Genomic DNA, 20,241 nt, shown 5'->3' on the forward strand with positions numbered 1-20,241 from the left:
TGTTATACCATGTCAGTGCTATTAAGATGTGATAAATTGACCGACTTTTACACACCTATGAACCCTGGTGACATATTCCCACTCTAAGTTGAAATTCCTCTTCGATTTCAATGAGTTGGAGAGATGCTGTGAAGCATATTCTTTGGGAATAGTGAGTTTCATATATTAGAAACCAAATGTAACAGGTGATGTAAAATAAAGTCTTAACAATGTATAAACCCAAGACATCTGACATACAATGTTAGTGTTTTAACCTCTTAGCTACCAAGGCCTGATGATATTGACTTACATACACCTGTGAACCCAGTGACATGTACCAGTACTTTACATTTAAAAAGTTACAAGAGTGATAAGAATAGTCTGGCCTTTCAGATAAAATATATTCAGGGATGTGACCTTTTGACAGGGGATGCTTACTCCTCCATGGCGCCTGATCCCACCTCTGCTGTTTTAGAGGTCTGAGTTTGCTGTGCTCTTGATTTTTATTGGTTTAAATTAACTTTTGAGCACGATTACTTTTTCATTCCATATTTTTCATCTGCTTTATAAGTAACACCACTCAAAATTTAATTATACAATAGCATGTATATACTTATACTTCGAAAGGAAAGGTAAAATAAGGATTTCATAGATTTCCTTGACAGATCAAGTGCAGGGCCTGTTAAGTGGTAAGAGTCTAGAGAGATAGAATAAAATTTATTATGGAGTATATATTTTTATGTCTAGTAAATTTTGGACAGACATGTAAATGTAGTTCAAATCAGCTTGTTTAGCTGCAATCTCTGCTCAAATTCTACTTGCTATAGAAAAAGTTTTACAAAGTTCCTCTTTTCCATTTTCTTTCATTCCCCTTTTGGAATTTTTGTATACTTTTTAGTTTTCAATTCTACAAGCATATCCTATTAGAGTCACATAGACCATACCTGAACTCAAAGTATGAAATTGATACTTTGTATTCCTGATAAAAGTAATAACACTATGTTGTCAGAAACAACAATAATACAAATTCAACATGTTCAAATAAATCATATCTGAAACAAGTGGTGTTTGTAAAACTCTTATGCCCCCTCCCCCCAAATTGGAATTTTTCCAAGTCCAAAAGGGCATAACTCTGTCAAAAATGGCATGAGTGTACCCAAAACAGAACTTAACCTAAATACGTGTATTCATCTGATAAATTTGTATACCAAATTTCATTTATTATGTGAAGTAAATGAACGGAAACTGCAAATAATTGAAATTTTTCTAAGACCAAGGGGCATAACTCTTTCAAAAATGACACGATCCTACCCAAATCAGAACTTGACCTAGATATTTATCTGATAAATATGTATACTAAATTTCATATCAGTATGTGCAACCTCTGCGAAAAAAAAAAAAAATAATGGAAACTGCATATAGAGACATATAAAACCACCTGGTTTTGTCTCTGCTGCATATAATTGGAGCTTTTCCAAGTCCAAAGGGCATAACTCTGTCAAAAATGGTGTGAGTGTACCCAAAACAGAATGTGACCTAGACATTCATCTGATATATCTGCATACCAAATTTCATTTCAGTACCCGGTATGTGCAACAGTTGTGAAGAAAATGAATGGAAACTAAGTGGACCAACAGACCGACCGACCGACAGCAGCAAAGCAATATGTCCTCCCTTCTTTGAAGGGGGGCATAATCATTATGGTAGTTATATGCTCACCAAGAAAATAATCATTCCTTCCTATTTTAGACAGTTTCAGGATAGATTGTTTTTCACTGAGACATGATTACACAAAAATTTGTGACTGCATGTCAAGATTAAATTAAGAGGAAGAATAAAATTGTAAATTAATTTTTATGTTTAGTAAAATACATGTACATTGTATAAAAGGACAGAGGTGGTTTTGGACCTCAAAATATTATGCATCTTTTGAACTTTTTTATTGGAGTAAAATATCAATTTTCTTCTGAATCCTCCTTGTCATTGGTTGGAAAAACTTGCTTGAGTTTTCTTGTGTGCAGCTTTGCTGCTAGACACTTGAAGTTCCTAGAATATCCTACCACATCAATTTGTTGCCATTTGAGTGTACCAAAATCCAGACGACAAACTATGTTCTGTCTATAAAACTGGGTAGAATCTGATAGTACATACTCGGCTGTACCACAAGCATATAAAGCACCACTAATCAATTCCAATCCAACATTAAACATTCCAGCAGGTAAGTCTGGGCCAGATCGCCACTGGTTCTGAGAAACATTCAGTATTTCTACTGATTTCAGCGCTTCTCTGCTAATGGAATGTGTCACGTGTGAATAAATCTGACCACCTGCTACGTAAATTTCATCATCTACGACGCAGGCTCCAAAATTAAATCTTGGTGTGGGTATTCCAGCTCTTGTGATCCAGTGCCCCTTCTCTGGGTGGTACATGACCACTAAGTTATGAGCACCTACTCCTGTCCGTCCCCCTAGGAGGAAGATGTATTCATTGTAAGTAACAGAAGCTAGATCCACCACTGTCGTCGGAAGCATGCCCTGGTAGCTCCATTTGTTGTGCTGTATGTCATACACCTCTATAATTTCAGTGGGGTGTTGGTTCTCTGTCACTCCACCAAAGCAGTAGATTTTCCCAGATAATTCAGCAAGGGTGAAGTTGGATTTTGGAAACAGCATGGGCGAAAGTTTAATCCACCTGTTGTGATCATTATCAAAACAGAAAAAATCCTTGCTAACAATTCTCTCTTCTAAATCATCACATGAGTCATCAGAGTCTATAAATTCAAAGTCCAAATCATGGTAGATGTAGTTCCCTCCCCCAACAAAGATGACATTGTCTTTACTCACAATGCAACCAACATTTTCCACTTCATATTCCTTGTCTTGGCGATCTACTGGGAAATCTTGCATAAGGAATGTCTCCTTTGTGATAGGATTGTAACAGTTTATTTTTGGCCTTGTGAGTTTGGGATCTGATCCTCCAATCAAGACAAGACAATTGTCAGGACGAATCATTCCTGCACGCATTGTCATGTCAAAATTGTATCTTCCTAAATAACGGTTAGGGTACTTCTCAAAAATTCTCCAACTTTCCACAATGCTTTGGCATTCAGGACAGCTGTTTATAAAGGCATTTTGGTAAACCTGATCACAGAGAAAATCTGAGGATAGCAATGACAGTCTCACAAGGGGAAATAATTCTGCAATGTCTGCATGTCTCTCTGGGTCTGCTGTTATCCAACTAATGATTGCATTAAAGATAACTTCCTCAGAATCCACATTTAAGTCATTGCTCTGAATGATGCTTTTAACCTTGTCTAGGGGCAGACTTAGGAACTCTTCTGACTTGCAGACCTCAGGGAATGTTTTCTCCAGATGCTCTTTAGCTTTGATTGCCAGTCCTTTACAATCATGAGACTGGGCAAAATGATAAATTCCAATGCAGTTTGAATCATCAAGCTGAGATTCCAAGAATTTTGCACATGCCTTTACCACTGGCAAAATCTGAAATAATGATGAGGTTGACAAAAGGCTCTGCACTGCATCCTGGGTAATTTTCAGATGTCCAGTGTAAGCGTACTCAACTAAATCTCGGACAGTCTCATACTCCACCTCATTCAGTTCCACCACATCCTTCATGGTTTCATTCAGTCCCATTGTAAACATTGCTTTGAAATACACGCTTGTCGCAGCCAGGACATTCCTATGACAGAGTATGGTCTGGCCCTCAACTTTTAGTGTAATGTCTATCAACATCTGTTCTTCATACAGTGAGTACATTTCGCGGAGGAAGGAGGCGCTGTGTGAGTCGTTCTGGTATACAACACTCTCCAGTCCTTGCTGCTGGAAGATGTTGTCCTCTGTCCCGTCATCCTGAATGGAGAGAAAGTCCAGGGATTCTTCCATTACAGAGCTGACATCTGTAACACAAATGATTTTGGTAAATTTGTGCTGATTTAACATTATACATATTCAAGTAAATGTATCAGATATAGAAATAAAGGTTAATATTTCATCCGAGTCAAAAATGAAGGGCGGCTTGAGAAATCAATAAATCATATAAATCATCTTATTTACGCAGATCGTTAACCTTTTCAATATGATGAGGATTAAAGCTTTTTAAAAGTAATCTATCTATTTCTCAAAGGAGAATGGAGAGATAGGCCTAACGTTATAGCAGATTATGCAATGCACAGGTCAGGTGAATTATTTAAATTCAAGGAAAAAAGATGACATTCTTACAGGGCATCGTGTAGTTTTGTATATTATTAGCTTGTACAAACTTACGTTTCCCCCGAACTTATTCCAGTTCTATAACTTTATCCAAATGCTGGACATATGCAATCGTGACGACGAACCTCAGTAAACAGAACATTCACATGCACCGGAAGTGGACTCATTTGTGTCCCTTGACAAATTCATAGTGAAAGTAGGATTACGATCGCGTCGTTGCAACAACCGACATTTCACAAGAAAAAAAAAAAACAAACTAAGGTAAAAACAAAACAGAAAACAGTATTCTCAATTCATTGGTATCCCAGGTGGGTAAGTTCTCACTCTAGCGGTGTAATATTGTACAATTCAACAGTTTGACACCTGTACATGTAGTTACACATGCATTACACATGACATGTGGCAAGTGCAATACAGACCAAAAATCTTGTATATATTGATTTCACATTGTTTAGAAACCTATATTCATGACAAACGTATTCAATAACTATAATGCATATTTTATATAGAGCTCATAATAATAAGATGCTCATCAATGCCTTTTCTTGATTTTATGTATCAAATTTTACAGTAAACTAGCTTGGTTATAGTGAAGTCCTAGAGACCTTTGAATTTGGTTTGCTATATCCATATTTTGTTATATTCATATAAAGAATTTTTATAACTCTATTAAAGAATTCGCAATTTGCAGGTTTTCCTTCAGGAATTTCTACCGAATATATGTTAGGGAAGCAATTACATGTTAAACCTTTGTAAACTTTAAACTATTAATATTAAAGGTTTCATCGTGAATAGAGTTTTTTTTATATAAATACTTACTAAAATTAAAAGTTCAATGTATCAAATTTTGAGATCTTTGAAAATTCATCATAAGAGATGTAAATTTCATTATTTTCAACCTCTACGGAACTCAAAATCAGTTCACTATATACGTAAATTCGTTATAACACAGTTTGTTATAACCAGTGTTTGAATTAACCTCCCAACTTCCCGAAACACACAAATTTTGCAGCATGCTTACAGATTTGCATGTATCGACGTCCAGCTGGCCTTGTTCAGTATTCATTAATTAAAATTTATTAATTGGATTAATCTCTCCCAAATCAATCATTGATACATGTATAGTACTGGACTATTAGTAGCAAAGTGTTACAAGCACAAAGGTATAGTTCATCAGCCAATAGATTTGAGATCGAAGTTTTGATGATCTAACCCTTGTTCACATTATTTAAAAGAAAACAATAAAAGACAACTATTTTCTAGGGCTGGTAAATTTTTGACAGGGCTGATAATTTTTACTGGCAGTCAGCCCTGTATTTCTATAGCTAAATTTACGGTGAATTTCAAACACTGTTATAATCATAAATTTTACGATGAATTGTAAAGAATTCTGTAAGAGACCCTGAAAAACTTCACTTTATCTATGAATTTGTTATATTAGTGTTCATACAAAACAAATTTTACTGTATTTGTTTATCCAATAACTAAATTAATTCAGAGGGCAGGTGGTAAATCTGGACCTCCCAACTCATGATGCCAACTCTCTCAGTTTTCTATAGAAAAGATATTTTACATGTTACTTATATCACAGTAGTGGAATATCTGGCACCCTCTTAAAACCAAATATGCAAATTTTATAAAGTGATTATTAACCTGAAGTTAAAAACTGAGGACAATGAAATATCTCATGGTGAAGATCATTGCTGATTTCAGCCAGAAGAATGACAGATGTGTCTTTGTATGTGTTGCCTTTGGAGACAAAAGTAGCTCTTTTGGACTGTCAGACAGCCTTCAATGGCCTAACCAGTCAAGAGAAGTTGTACGCACATTACATCTCCCAGGCCTCCTGGTGTGGTGGACTTATCTGCTTTATTCAGGTATGTATATTCTAATCAAATATACAATGTATATAGCTTTCTCTGTTTTGAAATGAAGATATATATATTCAACTAATGTTACATCTAGAATGGAAGCTCATAAGAGAAATGTGTTATCCATGTATGTCAAAGTCTAAATCAATAGACCTGTAGTCTCATTAGAGACTTCTGGTTCTTTCATCGTGAATTCTTAGTTCCCATAAAATTGCCATTTTTTAAGTATTGACTGTTTTTAGACCTCTCCTGAGTCCCCAGGGATATTCCTACTCTTTCACAAACTATTCAGAGGTCAAAGTGTAGAGGAACTTCAGTCAGCAGCAGAGGCACAAGGGGTCACCCAAGAGGAGTTCCAGGTAAGTTATTCAGAATTAGCAGAAGTATAAAGGATCACCATAGAGGAGTTCCCAGGTAAGTTATTCAGAATTAACAGAAGTATAAAGGATCACCACAGAGGAGTTCCATGTAAGTTATTCAGAATTTAGCCTGGTCCCCTGTCTCATCCTTGCCAAGGCAGGAGAGCCAGGTGGATTACATTCTATGCTTTTCTTTAATTGATCAAAACAATGCGCTCTAAATCGTGGGAATATGAGCCATTGCTGTTAACCACGGAAATAAATAAATCAACGTAACAATGACACTTTACATGACGGCGTCGAAAAATATGATGTCACTGGAAGCACAGCTAAATTCAACGTCACAATGGTCTAAGATTCTGGGCAGATTCACCCTGAATCCATTGTACTCCACCTGGCCCTAGTGATGGGGAGTATACAAATCATAACAGGGACAAGGAACCAGGCTATTCAGAATTAGCAGAAGTATAAAGGATCACCATAGAGGAGTTCCCAGGTAAGTTATTCAGAATTAACAGAAGCATAGAGGATCACCAAAGAGGAGTTCCATGTAAGTTATTCAGAATTAGCAGAAGTATAAAGGATCACCATAGAAAAGTTCCCAGGTAAATCATTTAGGCTGAGCAGAGGCACAAGGAATTACCCAAGAGGAGTTCCTGGTAAGTTTCTAAAAGGCAGCAAAGCAAATATTATCAAGGGAATAATAGGTCATTAGGATGTTCTCTGCATGACTTTTTTTGAGACCAATATAAAGAGTCATAAACAAATTTGTTTTTCAATTTTCTCTGTTTCAGTGTTATATGAAATGTTTCTTATATGCTATGGTTTTGCTATGCATGCTTTTTTTAAAAGAAAAATCTTGATAACAAGTCGACTTTTGCAGGCATTTCTAATTTATGCAGCTGGGTTTTTGTCCAATGCAGGGAACTATAAATCATTTGGTGACAGCAAAATTATCCCAAACCTTCCAAAGGTATTAGTAAATTGTTTTGAAATATCAAATTATCATTTTACTTTAATGGTATGTTGTGTCAGTTCCTTTTCTCTAGATACTGTAAAACATGTATTACCGTAAATCTGGAAATTTTTGCTGTAGATTTTTTAGCAAATTAGCTAGTTCATTGCATTTGCAAAAATATTTTTCTTAAAAATAAATCACCAATAGGAAAATGTAAACAAAGCAGTGGTCATTCGCAAAATTAAGAAAGTTAACGTAAAAATTAATCAACAGCATTTTGACCCGAATTCGTAAAATAAAATAGATGTAAAAATTTCCAGATTTACAGTATAAAATTTTAGCTTGTATAATGCAAGTGCTGATATGAACTTTTGTGATCAAATTAATTTGGTATCAATCTTATCAGCTTTTCCCTTTTGGATATTAAACCAATAAACTATATATTTAGTTACGATGAGGAAGGGTGCCACTTCCAAAATTGTGAATTTCATTGCCCTTGGGTCATGCACTCTTAGTCTGGTGTTAGGATGGGGCTCTTTTAAAAATTATAAAGTAAAAATGCATTATTTCTTTGAAAATCTTCTCTGCTCCTGGGTATTATGCTGATGTATTAAGTACATACTTATGATGAGCAAGGGTGCTTCTTCTAGGAATAGACTACATTTGGAATTTGGATTAGACAATATTTTAATGCAGTGTAACTAATGGATTGTTTGTAAAATTTTGTGGTTTAAATGATAAACTATATTGTTAGATTTATAAGAGAATGGTTGACTGAATTCTGAAATTTGTTTATGGCAGGAGAAATTTGAGAAGATTTTGATGAGCAGCAAAGTAGCCTCGGAAATCTCGGGGTTGTGGCAAGAAGTGTCAGAGAGAATGTACTCACTGGAGGACAGACTCAGAGAGCTAGGCTTAGGAAAGAAGGTCAGCAAACAACATATACCAGCTAAAAAATCTCAGGAAGAGGCTGTAAATGTTAAGGTTATGCTAGAAAATTGCCTCTAGAGTTTTTTTTGCTATAAATCACACATCTTTGAAATGCATTATGTGTACCAATATGTGTATCATGTGTATCATTACGATTTGTGTGGTTAGCAATTATTTTAATGGACAGTATATTTTATGTGGCACTTACAGTTTGAAAAACTTATAAAGGATGATAGTAGTTATCCAGGTTCAGTCAGAGGTGTATGATGATTTACCAATTAAGGGTTGTATTCCATAGATTCCATGTATTATCGATAATCAAATAAATTTGCTACCCGCTTCCAGTCTGAGGTATATCAAAGTTTTGATAAGATTAACTACATGTTACATTGCATTTTGACATTCATGTTCTTTTCTTTTTGTGCTTAAGAAAGTACTTATTGTTACGACACTTTATATACCTTAATAATCTTTTGTGGAGTGTACAGGGATTTACACCCAGTTTGCTAACCAATAAAATCTCTAGTTATAAACTACATTAAAAAAGTATATTTGTTTCTGCATCTTCTTATTTACAGGGCATCACCACCTATTTCTCCAGTAACTGTGATATAGAGGATGCTAAAGTAGCCCAGGAATTCATGAGTGCCAAGGTTTGATTATCATTTATATGTCATGCTTATAGATATGTAAACACATGCAATTACAGCAGGTGTAGAAAGTTTGTACTGGTAAATATATGGAGAACACACATTGATTTGAATTATACATGCATCTGCATGGAATAAAAAATATAAAGTTAAAGCTTTGAGTAGCAAACCCACCGTTAATTTTAATTATTATATTGTATCAAATGAGAATGTTATAAATTTTAGGATATCAGTCCCTATAATACCAGGTTGTTTAAAACAAAGGAGGGAGACAAAGTCTGCTATGAAGTGAGATTAGCCAGCTCTTCTAGTGCAGGTCAGTACTAAACATTGAAAATGTAAGGACAGTGAATTTTAAATTTTAAACAGTAGAGTCCATAAAGTTTAATGTCAAAGAGAAAATCCTTAATGGGGCCATATGGCAGAATTCTATATAGTCAATTTATGAATCAACTGTGATGAAAACATACCGGTAAATACAGTAACAAAAGCTGCTAAAAGTTCAAAGACTCTAGCTAGATAATTGAAAAATTTGAAGAGGACTTTGTTGACAAATCAGTGTATGTCAAAGAAAGAATCTGTAATTGAAGCTGTGTTTTATTTTTATGTACACAGAAGGTGATGTACCAGGTTGTGGGTCTATACTGGGGTCACATGACTTCACACCCAAAGAAACTGGAAAACCCTGTGTCTTTAAGGTCACCAGGGGAGACTACTCTGATCTGATGTCCTTAGTTGGGGAAAATCTCACCAAAGCTGAGGTATGGTGCTATAATTATTGTAAAATTTATTATTTATATGTCAAATAGATAACCTGAAGTTTATGTTCATATTGTTGTATTGTTATTTGTTAAAGTTTTTGTTGTTGATTGAATAGAGGAAAAATTCTTACAGAAATATGCTGCCAATGAGACGGAGAAAAAGATGTTGAATGCCTACATCCAATCCTTCAGCACAGGTTCTATACCTGAACACAAACAGGGCTCTCGACACTGGATCAAAAACAAGGGACCAATTGTGGAAACGTAAAATCTTAGTTTCCATTTTGTATTTTGTATTTAATCCATAGAAGATTGATGATGTTATTTCATAATGTGTTCCTTTTTTTCCTTGACAGGTACATTGGATTCATTGAGTCATACAGAGACCCATTTGGAGTACGTGGTGAATTTGAAGGTATCAGTTTCTATCTGATTGCAATCATTTTAAATGTAATGTATTATTACTGCACACAATGTATATTAATCAATGGGCTTTATTAATGTTGTAAATTTAACAAATATTCTGCTTTGTTGTTTAAACTCCCTCCTCTCTTTCCCCAAACAAATATGTGCCAGAATTTTGATTTAGCAGAGTACCCCTTATGATTTCAATTTTATGCCAATTTAATGCTATGCAAATGACAGAAATTTTACATGTACATAAACTGTTTACAGGTTTTATGGCAGTGGTATTTTTAAATATATATAGACATATACTGTTGACAGGTTTTGTGACTGTGGTACTTTACATGTACATAAACTGTTGACAGGTTTTGTGGCTGTGGTATTTTACATGTACATAAACTGTTGACAGGTTTCGTGGCTGTGGTATTTTACATGTACATAAACTGTTGACAGGTTTTGTGGCTGTGGTAAACAAGGAGATGAGTGCAAAGTTCACAGAGCTGGTCAATCAAGCGGAACACCTCCTGCCACTTCTACCATGGCCTGCAGCGTTTGAGAAAGATAAGTTCCTGCGTCCGGACTTCACTTCCCTGGATGTCCTGACATTTGCTGGGTCTGGAATTCCTGCTGGAATCAACATTCCTAACTGTAAGATGATAATCTAGCTAGGTTTTTAAATAAATTATTTTTAACAGAAGTTTTAGTTATAGAAGAAAAAGAATTTGTACTAAAACTTTATATTAGTAAAAGCAGTATATACATGTATGTTAAATAAAATACCTGACTGTTTTGAAAAATACAGTTTAAGTGTTTCATTTAAGAACACTCCTGAAGTGCTTTTTAAAATAATGTTTTAGATGTAACCAGCCAGTGTTTTCTAGTTATTGCATCTTTGGTGTCCTGTCTGTGTAGGTTTAATGTTTATCTAACACTGTATATTATAAGATAACATCTTTATCCATTGCCTATGTGTGTAGGAAATACCGCATAAGTGGAAATTTTAGCGAGAAGCAAATTTAGTGATTTCTTTAAAACTGGTGTTTAATTTTTAGCAAGAAGTAATTTTAGCGATTTTAAAATGCTAACTAAAGATGCTATTACAAATAATAAGCAATTAATTTTTAGCGATATTCAATTTTAGCGATGTCAGCACCCTCGCTAATAATGCCAAAATTAAATCCTCGCTAAAAATTCTACTTATACGGTAATGCTATAGCCAACACCCTCATAAGGAACCCACACTTAAGCAAAGTGATATCCATTCCCATAGGTTTTTAAAATGTTTTGTGAACTGAATAGATATAATGAATTATGTTATAACGATTCAAAATTGTTGGTTCCTGGTACTTTGCTATAAGTAGTTTTACTGAAGAAGTTTTGGTTGTTGTGATTCATTGTTTGATGGATCCTGGGGATGGGTTGTGGACTTAACCAGAATTGTATCTGCCTTACATATCTCATTGACACCTGCATTATTTTCAGATCTTATATTATATAGTATACAATATTTCACTTTTTCAATGTTACAGATGATGACATCAGACAAGATGAAGGCTTTAAGAATGTCTCCCTCGGTAATGTACTCATTGCTGGGTATAAAGAAGACAAAGTCAGCTTCCTGGATGAGACAGACAAGGTAAAAAAAATTAATGAAGAATATAATTTTGTTGTCGCTGTTGAAGTATTTTTAATGAATTCAGTGTGTGTTGATCATTGATCTGACTTGTTAATTTCTTCATGCACCTTTCAATTTTTTTCACTGTCAATACCCTGGTACATTTTTTTGAATAAATCATTAACAATTTTAGGGTTCATGAATAATTTTATGTAATTTAAATAGACACATAAATATTTTTGTTTAATTATAAATTTTACTTTTAACTTTAAAGGAGCTGTTTGTGAAGTTAAAAATCCAGGCATTTGAGGTACAGGTCGGTCTCCATGAGCTACTGGGACATGGCAGTGGAAAGCTGTTCATCAAGGTACACATTTAGTTTGTGATTCCATGGACCAAAAGCTCAAAATTTTAAACAAAAGAAATCATTTTCCTTTTGTAGAGGTTTACATATGAGTATGTTATATGCTTGTTAAAGTTAGAACTTGGAAATGGTGCAAGATAATGCTGCTGCTTTTAATAGAATGTATATCATTTTTGCAGAACGAGGATGGAACCTACAATTTTGACCAAGAATCTGTTGTAAATCCAGAAACAAACCAAAAGGTAGTTATGAATTATGAGTGAATGCAGTATTACACTAAATATTAATATATATTTAATATTATTAACATTATTTTGACTTAAAATATTGATTGAAATGAAAAACTTCTCTTCCTCTGAAAGCTGTTCTGATCAATGCAGTCTTTTTTTAGCAACTAGATTTCTACAAGTAGAAAAAGAGAATAAGGGGAAGGATTATTTACCAGAACTTGTGAACTAATGAACACACAATAAAGAAAATGATGTAAAAACAGGTACTGTGTTTTAAATTTTTTTTTAAACATTGTGTGTGTATTACAGATTACAGAGTGTTACAAGGAAAATGAGACCTGGGACAGCAGATTTTCCACCATATCTTCTTCCTATGAAGAATGTCGAGCAGAGTGTGTCGGAATCTATCTATGTCTCAGTACAGATGCACTTAGGTGAAAAGATTATTCGTTATAATATCCAAACCTTCAAGGTTGTCCTAAGCTGTCAACTTTCAGAACAAGTTCCTGTATGTAATTGAAGGTTGTCTCCCACTCCTGGGTTATTCGTCAGCACAAAAACTTTTTTTTTGCATTTCAAGATACATGGATGTGCACTTTCTTTTATGAGTTACAAATCAAATTTACATTTTCTTCCACTTCAATTAATTTTGGTTGAATTCATTACCTTCTGTAAATGTCTATTTACAGAATTGCAGACCAGAATAAATTGCAGACCATCTTTCTTTGCAGGATATTTGGTTTTACAGATGAAACAGCAGATGACATAATTTATGTCAATTGGTTAATTATGGCTAGAGCTGGTTTGCTTGCTCTGGAATTTTACTCACCTGAGACCAGAGCATGGAGACAGGTAAAGAGATATTTGCTTTGTTACTCTGTCAAATAAGTGTACATTACAAAGACACAATTGAATCAGTGATTTAAGTTGGAAGGTCTTCTGACAGATAATTCACAATGTCCACCTTCAACAATGTACTTCGCAGGCTTGAATTTTATTATTTTATCTCCATCTTCCGTTCAAAATCTGTCATCATTACAGAAAATATGATTTAGTAAGTGTAGGTTGTTCTCTTTTAAGGTTTACTGTTCTGTGTACTTTTGCTTTAATACTAATGATTTTCTACAGGAAAGGTACAGAAATTTCCACATCACCAGGATACATTTTACTTGTTGAAACTAATATGACAGATTTTTTTAATTTGATGTACATTTACTTTTCAGGCACACATGCAGGCCAGGTTTTGTATCCTGAGGGTGATGCTGGAAGCAGGTCAAGGTCTTGTGACTATCACCAAGACAACTGGGGATGATGGGAAAGAAGACATTCTACTGAAATTAGACAGGTCAAAGATTATAGGTGTGGGCAAGCCTGCCATTGGAAAGTTTTTGAAAAAATTGCAGGTATCATTTAAAATTTAATTTCAGTTGTGAAGGTTCCACCTAAAAATATGAAAAAAGATTTTTTGAAATGTAGTAAATGTAGATCATACTTGCCCCCAGGGTTTACTGTTATGATAGGAAATGATATTACCTTAAACAAAGGAACAAGGTCATTTTGGCAAAGTGAGAGTCATTGACTTCATAGATGTCACATTCTGAAGGTTTTTGAATATTTTAATAAATAATTTTATGATAAACATATTTAAAAAAGAAATTGAAATCATGTTATAATTTTCAAACGGCTGCTTTCGATCAAGAATTCTGTCATAAATCATAACCATAATCATCTTCACTAGCCAAGGGTTTTCGGTCCGCACCGCTCCCCATAAACCATAAAGTTTATGGGGAGTGGTGTGGACCGAAAACCCTTGGCTAGCAAACATGAACTATAATTCAAGATTTATTTACTCTGAAGTTTAATGCTTTGATGCTTTGGTTTTTTCATGCCAGAACAGTGGATGGTTACTTTTTCATTCTCAAATTTAAATGCAATTACCTCCAATCAGTTACATTTCAACAAGATTCAGGCATGGGTAATATTCAGCATATTTTTTTTCACCACATGACAGCTATTTTGAAATGTGCCCTATTTTTGAATTGCCCCTCAGTAGGTATTAATTCTAGTTTATTTCATCTACAGGTCTACAAAACTGTTGGAGATGTAGAATCAGGAAAGAAGATGTATGACTACTACTCAGATGTTCACGATCGAGATGAACCCCACTTTCTGAGTCTTCGCAGTATTGTTCTGGATAGAAAACAGCCAAGAAGGATGTTTGTTCAACACAACACTTTTGTACAAGGTTTGTGCTTAGTCAGTTAGGCTTGTCTGATAGTGAACTTCAATAATTTAAGTTTTTTGGGCATTGATATATCAGTTATGAATTTAATGGTTAAGTTAAATGTCTTAAGATTGATAGGCATTGATACTTTTATTTTGCTACTAGATTTTTTGTTACCCAGCACATCAACATTCACTTCAGGTTTCTCTCTCAAGAAAAATATGAAATTTCATTTAAGTAACAATATATGCTGGACTTTTTTATTTTCAGGTGAGAATGTTGAGTTGAAGAACTATGACTCTACTGCTGTCGGCCTTATCCAGTCCTGGGTCGACCGATTCCCGGAAGCTGATCTCGCAGACAAAATGACGAAGTTATGGGAAAAAGAAAAACCATTCTTTACAGAATAAACTGTGGTGGCAGCAGAATACGAAAATTAATTGTGAAAAATTCTATGAAATTAAAAAAGAAACTGTTTGTTTTTGATATACTCATATTTGGAAACCAGTAAAGCAGAAACAGAAAGACACTAGCTTGATTCAAATTTTGTGGAATTTTGAATACCGGTAATTGTCACTGAAATCATGTACAAATGTAATTAATAATGCATACAGATTATATGAATCATCATTCATGAAACATAACAAGAAATATATCAATCTCACGATGATGTTTTAGTCTTATGATGCAATATAAGGTCCCCAGAGTCTGGATTTGAGGCAGCCTCTTCTGCTTCCTTTGCCAGCTTGTCAATGATATCCTTCTTGTCTCTGGATATCTTTTCCCTTACTTGACTTCATTCATCCTTCCTTTTCCTCTTAACCCCTGTGTTTTTTTTTTATTTCTGCTTCTTCAAATGTGGTGTTAATTTATTTATTATTGAAATCTTTATTTTAAGAATGGAAACCTCAAGCTGAAATAAAATGTCATTTTTTAACATGTTTAGAGCCCCATAGTTAATTAACATTTGCGGCAAAGCAAACAAATGGTTCCTTAAAGCTTAAGGATATACGCAAGGTACTTTACCTACTGATAATATATACCAAGAACAAATTATGATATTTCTGTTTGGTTGGCAATGGTTACCAACGTACTAACTTGACTTTTAATTTTGACTATCATCAAATCTCTAACTGGATGCAAAAAGCTGGCACACAAGGTTAAAAATTGATTGAAAAAAACATTTTCCCTTCTTGGTTACCATAACAACAGTTGTTTTCTTCATCATTTTTTATCAATGTATGATATTCAACTTCAGTTCTACCATATAAGTACTATTCAAGGTGAGTCATATAATGTTTCTTGATTTGACTGCAAGTAAATTCTTAATGCAGCCAAAAAAATTCACTTTTAACAACCTAATAATATTGCTTATAGCTATATACTTAAGGTAAAACTTTCATTGTATTTCTTAAGAAGTTGATTGAGTTTGAGCATGTAACATCTGCCATTTAGTGAGTACTGAGCATTTTTCCAAACGTACCCTTGGTTACCACTTACTTTGAGATATATTCCAAACAGTTTCTTGACAGTTTAAGTGACAACAAGGTATCATGTTATTGTGAGAATTGTTTGTTTCCTTTTCCTTGTTTTTATTAAGGCTCGGTAAAGATTTAAAGAACCTAAAAATCTCAATTTTTCAAACTTTTACGACCGTTACCATGGCAAGCGACACACAAAGCAACTGAAATTTGTTTGATATATGTTTCTGGTATCAAGTACTAAGAATGGGTGAAGTTTCATCAAAATCGGTGACCATGCGTAGCAACGAAATTTAAGTGGTTACAGAGAATGGCTCTTAAATATTCAATGTTCTTCGCCTTTTTTTATCAGTACATGTTCTGTACATGGTTTTTGTTTACCACCATTGTTATGCCAATATTTGTTATGCCCCCGTAAATGAAGTTTCGGGGGTATATAGTTTTTGTCGTGTCCACCCGTATGTCTGTCTGTCTTTCTGTCTCTGTGTTTGTCCGCAAAAACTTTAACCTTGCCTGTAACTTTTGATTTAGTAGAGCTATGAAATTCATATTTCACATGTGTATTCCTTGTGACAAGACCTTTCTTTGGGTACCACCAGATTTGACCTTGACCTTGGAGTTTGACCCACTTTAACACAAAAATTTTGAACTTTTACTTTGGCCATATCTTTTGAACAATAGATACTAGGACATTTATACTTGACATATATATTGTTTGTGGAAAGACCCTTCATTTAATACTAACAAACTTAACCTTTTGACCTTGACCTTGGAGATTTCCATACCTATGAAAAAAAAATTTAACCTTGGCTATAACTTTTGAACAATAAATACTAGGGCTTTCATACGTCACATATGTAATCTATGTGAAAGGACTTTCCATTGTATACCAAGAACCTTGACCCCTTGACCTTGGAGTTTGACCTACTTTAAAAATACAACCTTGACCGTAATTTTTAAAGGGTTAGGACGAGGGCATTCATACTTCACAAATTTAATCCTTGTGACAAGACCTTTCATTTGATATCAAGAACCTTGACCCTTTGACCTTGACATTGGAGTTTGACCTACTAATTACATTTAAACTTGACCATAACTTTTGAACACTAGGGACTAGAGCTTTCATATTTCACATGTGTTAATAACTGTTATCCTTGTGACAAGACTTTTCATCAGATATCAAGAATCTTGACCCTTTGACCTTAGAGTGTGACTTACTTTTTACAAATTTTAACCTTGGCCATAACTTTTGAACGGTAAGAGCCAGCGCTTTCATACTTCCGATACGTAATCTTTGAGACAAGGCCTTTCTTTAGAAACCAACAACTTTGACCCTTTGACCTTGACCCGGAGTTTGTCCTATCTTATAAAATGTTAACCTAGGTCATAACCCTGGAACAGGTGTAGCTAGCGTTTTATATTTCGCATTTCTTGTGAAAAGGCCTTACTTTTGGTACCAACATATTTGATCTGCATTTGAGAAAGCTTAACCTTCGCTATGTTGCCATACGGGGGCATCAGTGTTTCACAAACACATCTTGTTTATTATGAATTCATTCTTCACTCCATTGTTGGAGCTAAATTATGCATGTAGTTCATGCAGTATGAGGTGCGCACCATTAACTGCCAGTGGTTATTAGCGATGGTGCTGAGATCGCTATAAGTGAATCCGCTAACAATTAATTGTGTATAATTTGTAACAGCTTCTTAATGCAGGCACTTAGCAACAGGGGGGTGCGGGATGCCCCCCACTTTTTTCCCAACATTACTATTACTATTGGAAAGGTTCATTGAAAGGCTGCCCCCCCCCCCCCCCCCCCCCAGACTTGATACTACAGAAAATTGATATCAGGAAAGTGTAGTATTGAATGCAAAGAAATTGGTACTGAAAGAAGTTGGCAATGATAAAAAGTTGGCCCCTTAACCCCCCACCCCCACCCCACCCCTACCCCTCCACGAAATAGAATAGAATAGAATAAAATATTTATTCAACCAATTTGGGCCCACAGTGGAGCATACAGAACAGTGTCCAAAATCATCACAGTTATACATATACAAAACAGAACAAAACAAACATTGTATAATGAACAGAGAGTTAGCTATCTTCTTTTAGAATGTATAGAATGTACATTATAAGTGGCCTATGTGTAATATCTGCAATATGCCTATATTGAACTATGTTGTTTTCTCTTATTAAAATTTGCATTTAAAAGTTGGTATAATAAAACAACAAACTCAGAATCTTCATTTGACATAATCCACAGGTCAACATTGTTAAGCAGTATCAAATTAGGAAAGGTTTTAAAGATTTTATCTAAAAACTCTCTTCTTGAGTCATTATAAAGTGGACATTCTAGCAAAAAATGCAATTCATCCTCAGTTGGACTTGAGGTGCAGTAACGGGCAGATTCTCTCACACCTGGGAAGAATTTCATTTTTACCACATTTATTAAGTTTCCTTTCATATCTACCCATTTCTACCCTTAAACAATGATTACTAATTCTGAATTTTGCGACAATTACCCGATTGTCTCGGTTTTTCATATTCAAGTATTTTTCAAAATGAAAAGACCTTTTATACTTAAAATATGTGTTTAATTTACCAAAGCCTTCCAAATAATTGGTACGAATATAGTTCCAAGTGTTTAAAAAACTATTATTGAGTTGTCTTTTCATGTACAATTTAAATTTGTTTTCACTTAGTTTTTTTTACAAAGGGACAAATTAATATTAAGTTTCTCACTGTAGAATAATATACTGGAGTACCAATCACTGTTGATGATGTTTGATTTGCACTCATTGAGAGCTGCTTTCAGTAGGTTAGATGATGTATGTTCTAGTCTATACCAGTACATGAATATTTGCTTTAACATGTCTATATATAATGGGTACCTCCCTAGTTCAGAATAGATTCCTACATTTGTACAAGATTTAGATACACCCATAATGTATTTACAGAATTTCATATTGAGTTTTTCAACTTTCCAATCTTTAAATATATCAAAAAGAGGGATATTTTTCCTTTTTGGAGTAACGTTAATAATGCTCCAGTTCTCACAGCCATATAAAGCTATAGGTTTAATACAGTGATCAAATATATATAAAAATGTTTTTAAGGAGGGGTTAGCATTTTTTACATCCCTATAAAATTTAAAGCATGCCTTTAAACTTTTCTGATACAGTTGTTTTTTGGCTTCAGTAAACTTTCCATTGTTTTCAAGAGTTATCCCTAAATATTTATATTGTTTTACACATTCTATAACGTCATTACCAAGTTGGAATGCTTCCTTCAGTAACTGATTTTCGAGTTTTTAGGTAAGTCAAAAAAATTCTCTGGCTGCCCCCCCTTTTCGAAAACGATGCTACGTGGCTGTAATGGGGCATTAAATCGCTAAAAATACTTCTCGTTAAAAATGTATACATTTACCATTTTTTTGAGGATTAATCGCTAAATTTGTGCCTCTTTAAAATTTCCACTTATACGGTATTTGATTATCTGACACCCCCCCCCTTTTACCCTTACCAAACCCTAAAAAGAAATGAATTGAAAATTCAGCGTGAAACAATAAATTCGATATTATAATTCCAATTTTGAAGAATGTGTGAAATATGCATGCCTTTAATTCGAATACCTACGTTTCGTTAGTAGTACATGTATAATTTTATATAATCCTGTAGATAAGAGTTCTCTCTGTAATCTATAAAGTGCGAAAAGGTCTTGATATTATGGAAGTAGCCTAAGTAGCTAACATATTTAAGTACACAAGCACTCGACGGAACATTTAGTGTTGAAAGCAACAAACTAGCAGTAGTTGTTTCTCATCTTCAGTTTACTACATATATGCGTCGGAACCACGGGAGGGGGGGAGGCTGGTTGAGGGATGGGGGGGGGGGCTTAGCCCCCCCCCTTTTTTTGCAAATATATACACAATATAGGCATTGAAAATTGAGGTTTAGGTTTCTTTGTTGGTATAGCCCCCCTCCTCTCTTTCAACTTGCTTCCGACGCCTATGCTACATTGGTACTGTCTTTTACTAATTTTTAATCTGAAGTTGAAAATTATTACATGACAAATCATTTTCAACTTCAGATTGAAAATTATATAATAAAAAATTTTAAAAATGGAGTTTGTCTCCCAGTTAATTCGATATGCAAGAGCATGCTCTATGGACGCCCAGTTTCTGA

General features: G+C 34.4%; 2 protein-coding genes across 2 annotated transcripts; one reads left to right on the forward strand and one right to left on the reverse strand.

Moving 5' to 3' along the window:
* Nucleotides 1–1,843: 1,843 nt before the first annotated feature.
* Nucleotides 1,844–4,436, reverse strand: LOC134256843 (kelch-like protein 12). Its single transcript, XM_062739512.1, has 2 exons — nucleotides 4,263–4,436; nucleotides 1,844–3,895 (listed from the first exon to the last, which is right to left on the reverse strand). Exon 2 carries the CDS (start codon nucleotides 3,879–3,881, stop codon nucleotides 1,935–1,937), a length of 1,947 nt encoding a protein of 648 aa, XP_062595496.1. The 5' UTR covers nucleotides 3,882–3,895; nucleotides 4,263–4,436; the 3' UTR covers nucleotides 1,844–1,934.
* Nucleotides 4,437–5,921: 1,485 nt separating this feature from the next.
* On the forward strand, nucleotides 5,922–15,245 carry LOC134256842 (dipeptidyl peptidase 3-like). The gene is made up of 18 exons (XM_062739511.1): nucleotides 5,922–6,085; nucleotides 6,322–6,438; nucleotides 7,322–7,411; nucleotides 8,198–8,323; nucleotides 8,905–8,979; nucleotides 9,202–9,292; nucleotides 9,592–9,737; nucleotides 9,871–10,001; nucleotides 10,094–10,152; nucleotides 10,596–10,790; nucleotides 11,672–11,778; nucleotides 12,032–12,124; nucleotides 12,301–12,363; nucleotides 12,661–12,785; nucleotides 13,083–13,203; nucleotides 13,575–13,754; nucleotides 14,434–14,596; nucleotides 14,846–15,245. The coding sequence occupies exons 1-18, from the start codon at nucleotides 5,930–5,932 to the stop codon at nucleotides 14,983–14,985; spliced, it is 2,178 nt and encodes a 725-aa protein (XP_062595495.1). The 5' UTR covers nucleotides 5,922–5,929; the 3' UTR covers nucleotides 14,986–15,245.
* The last annotated feature ends 4,996 nt before the right edge of the window (nucleotides 15,246–20,241 follow it).

Source organism: Saccostrea cucullata, unplaced genomic scaffold, assembly GCF_032062105.1.
Source record: "Saccostrea cucullata isolate Sc308-1 unplaced genomic scaffold, CSIRO_AGI_Scuc_v1 ctg8, whole genome shotgun sequence".
NCBI classification, from domain to species: Eukaryota; Metazoa; Mollusca; class Bivalvia; order Ostreida; family Ostreidae; genus Saccostrea; species Saccostrea cuccullata.